Source organism: Salvia splendens, chromosome 7, assembly GCF_004379255.2.
Source record: "Salvia splendens isolate huo1 chromosome 7, SspV2, whole genome shotgun sequence".
Taxonomy (NCBI): domain Eukaryota; kingdom Viridiplantae; phylum Streptophyta; class Magnoliopsida; order Lamiales; family Lamiaceae; genus Salvia; species Salvia splendens.
In genome coordinates this window covers 20,086,787-20,088,984 of record NC_056038.1, presented here as the reverse complement: position 1 = coordinate 20,088,984, position 2,198 = coordinate 20,086,787, and the positions used below count along the sequence as shown (strand labels likewise).

At 41.9% G+C, this 2,198-nt stretch overlaps 1 protein-coding gene across 1 annotated transcript; it reads right to left on the bottom strand.

Annotated features, from left to right (window-relative positions):
- Positions 1–1,279: 1,279 nt before the first annotated feature.
- Positions 1,280–1,901, bottom strand: LOC121810546 (WAT1-related protein At3g02690, chloroplastic-like). Its single transcript, XM_042211309.1, has 2 exons — positions 1,455–1,901; positions 1,280–1,378 (listed from the first exon to the last, which is right to left on the bottom strand). Exons 1-2 carry the CDS (start codon positions 1,899–1,901, stop codon positions 1,280–1,282), a joined length of 546 nt encoding a protein of 181 aa, XP_042067243.1.
- Between the last annotated feature and the right edge of the window lie 297 nt (positions 1,902–2,198).

Genomic DNA, 2,198 nt, shown 5'->3' with positions numbered 1-2,198 from the left:
CATATAGTGAGTGTAGAAATCATAGATCTAAAAATTAATCAGTTGGGAAGGATGTTTGCATGAGAAAGTATGTGTTTGTGCGTGTATGCATGTGTGTGTGAGGTTGTGGATGATTCGTTGGTGAATGATATGTGAATATATGAGAACATGGTTATGAGAACCTTCTTAAGCATGATTGTGTGTTATAAGCATGAAAAATGTATTTGGATGATTGAAGAAGAAACCCTAATTTCGAATTTGTGAGCCTGAAATCTGTGACGTTCAAACAGCGGTTTCTGATATGTAATTGACCTAACAAATGATCGAATTTTGATATGAAAATTTTACCGAGTAAATTTCAAGGTGTTTTCTGTGTCTCGTGTGAATTTCAGCCCTTTTTGTCGAAAAATGGATTTTTAATAAATGTTTGAAGTTGACTGCGCAATTCTGCCAGAAACTTATGTTCTCGCCCAGAAGGTTTCGTATTCTGTTTGACCGACCAAATTCCCTCCGTTTGATGTGATTCTTGAACTATATGAAAATTTGAAGTGTCTTCTAAGTCGTGTAAAATTTTCAGCCTTTTTAGGCATTGGATGAATTTATGGTAAAGTTTTCAAATGAACTGCGCAGTGCTGTTAGAAATTTTATGTTCCGACCAGAGAGTTTAATTATTGTGTTAACTGACTAAAAGACGTTATTTCAGTGTGAAAATTTGTCTGGATGAACTTGAATGTGTATTCTGTGTTGTGACCAAAATTTAGCTTCATATGAGGTCGGGTGAATTTTTAGTGACTTTTATAAAACGGTCGCGCAGTTCTGCCAGTTTTCTGCTTTGATAAAAGGATATTTATTTTCAAGTTTAGAAGTATTATATGATGCATGTATGTCCAAGGAACGTGTTTAATGATGTGATCACGTGAGATACGTTGAAATATATTATGGTGTGTTTTTCCATCTTTGTGATGAACGTTGGGTTGGGTAAATTGAGAAAAACGATGAGAGAGAAACGATAGGACATGCATGGTAATATGATTCTGTGGAAGGCTGACTTGTGTTGTCGTTGACAAGGGTGATTGTATTCGTGAACTCGAGGAACGAGAGTTGCCATAAGTTGGATTATGAATTGTTAAGCGAACGAGGTGGGCTTTCTTTTCAAACCTCTTTATTTTTCCGAAAATATGATGTGGTGTTATAAGGGTGGTTTAAGATTGAAGAAAATTGGTTTAATGATGATGTATCCAATAACCACATTTTCGTTGAGTAGATTCCATATATCCGACTTAATATGACAATGTGCAACTTAATGAACAATTTCATTATAAGGAAAAGCAAAAACAATCATCCAACTTACACTGCCCAAACCAGCAGTCGTCCTCTCCAATCCTTGAGCGAGAAAACCCTGCTCGCGGTCAGTCAAAGTGAGGATGCAAAAAACACAATCTATGTTTCTGATTTAATGGATACTAAATAGGGACCTGGAAGCAGGAAGCATCAATGGCAGCAAAAGCTGAGATGGAGAGCCAAGCATTGAATCCGGAAGGCAAAGCTCTTCCCCTGGAAGCGGCGAAGGCTACCAACAAGAGCCCCGACGGAATTAGCCTAAACGCCGCCACAACGAAGGGCCCCGTTTTAGGGAGAACTTCCTTCATTGCCACCATGGCCGTTCCCCAGAAGAAGAAGGGCGATATCAGAAGCCCCCATTCCAACGCCAATTCAACCAACGCCGACGCTGTATCTCTCGCCTCCCCTCTCACCTGCTCCGATTCTTCACTGATCACGCATTCCACATCCAGCCCGGTGCCTATGCAGTCGATCTCGTTGGACTCGGTTTTGAACTCCGATTCTGTGGCCTTGCTCTTCGCCTGAGAAATTGGACGGAGCGATTTGATTAATAGGGTTCCTAATCGATTGCGAGAAGGCATTCCGCCTCTGGAGAGTAATTGTGAAGGTGTTGGGAGTTCTGGCGGCGGCGTAAATGGCGGTGGTGGCGGCGAAGGTAGAGCTACAACAGCAATTCCACGCCATTTTGTGTGATACAGTGTGATGGGGTACGTACTAAACAAGCCCAATAGCAGTGACGGCCCATCAGCCCAAAGCCCAAGGAAGAGTATCAGTTCGGCATTACCAAAGAGTTCGGCCCCAGCCTACAGCTCGGTAAAAGCCGACCAATCAAGCTCTACTCTCAGATCGGCAAAAGCTGCTCGGCAATAGTTCAGCAG

Coding starts and splice junctions, on each gene's coding strand:
- LOC121810546 (XM_042211309.1), bottom strand. CDS start 1,901: ATGCCTTCTCGCAATCGATTAGGAACCCTATTAATCAAATCGCTCCGT. Junction 1,379..1,454: donor TTGATGCTTCCTGCTTCCAG/GTCCCTATTTAG, acceptor GACCGCGAGCAG/GGTTTTCTCGCTCAAGGATT.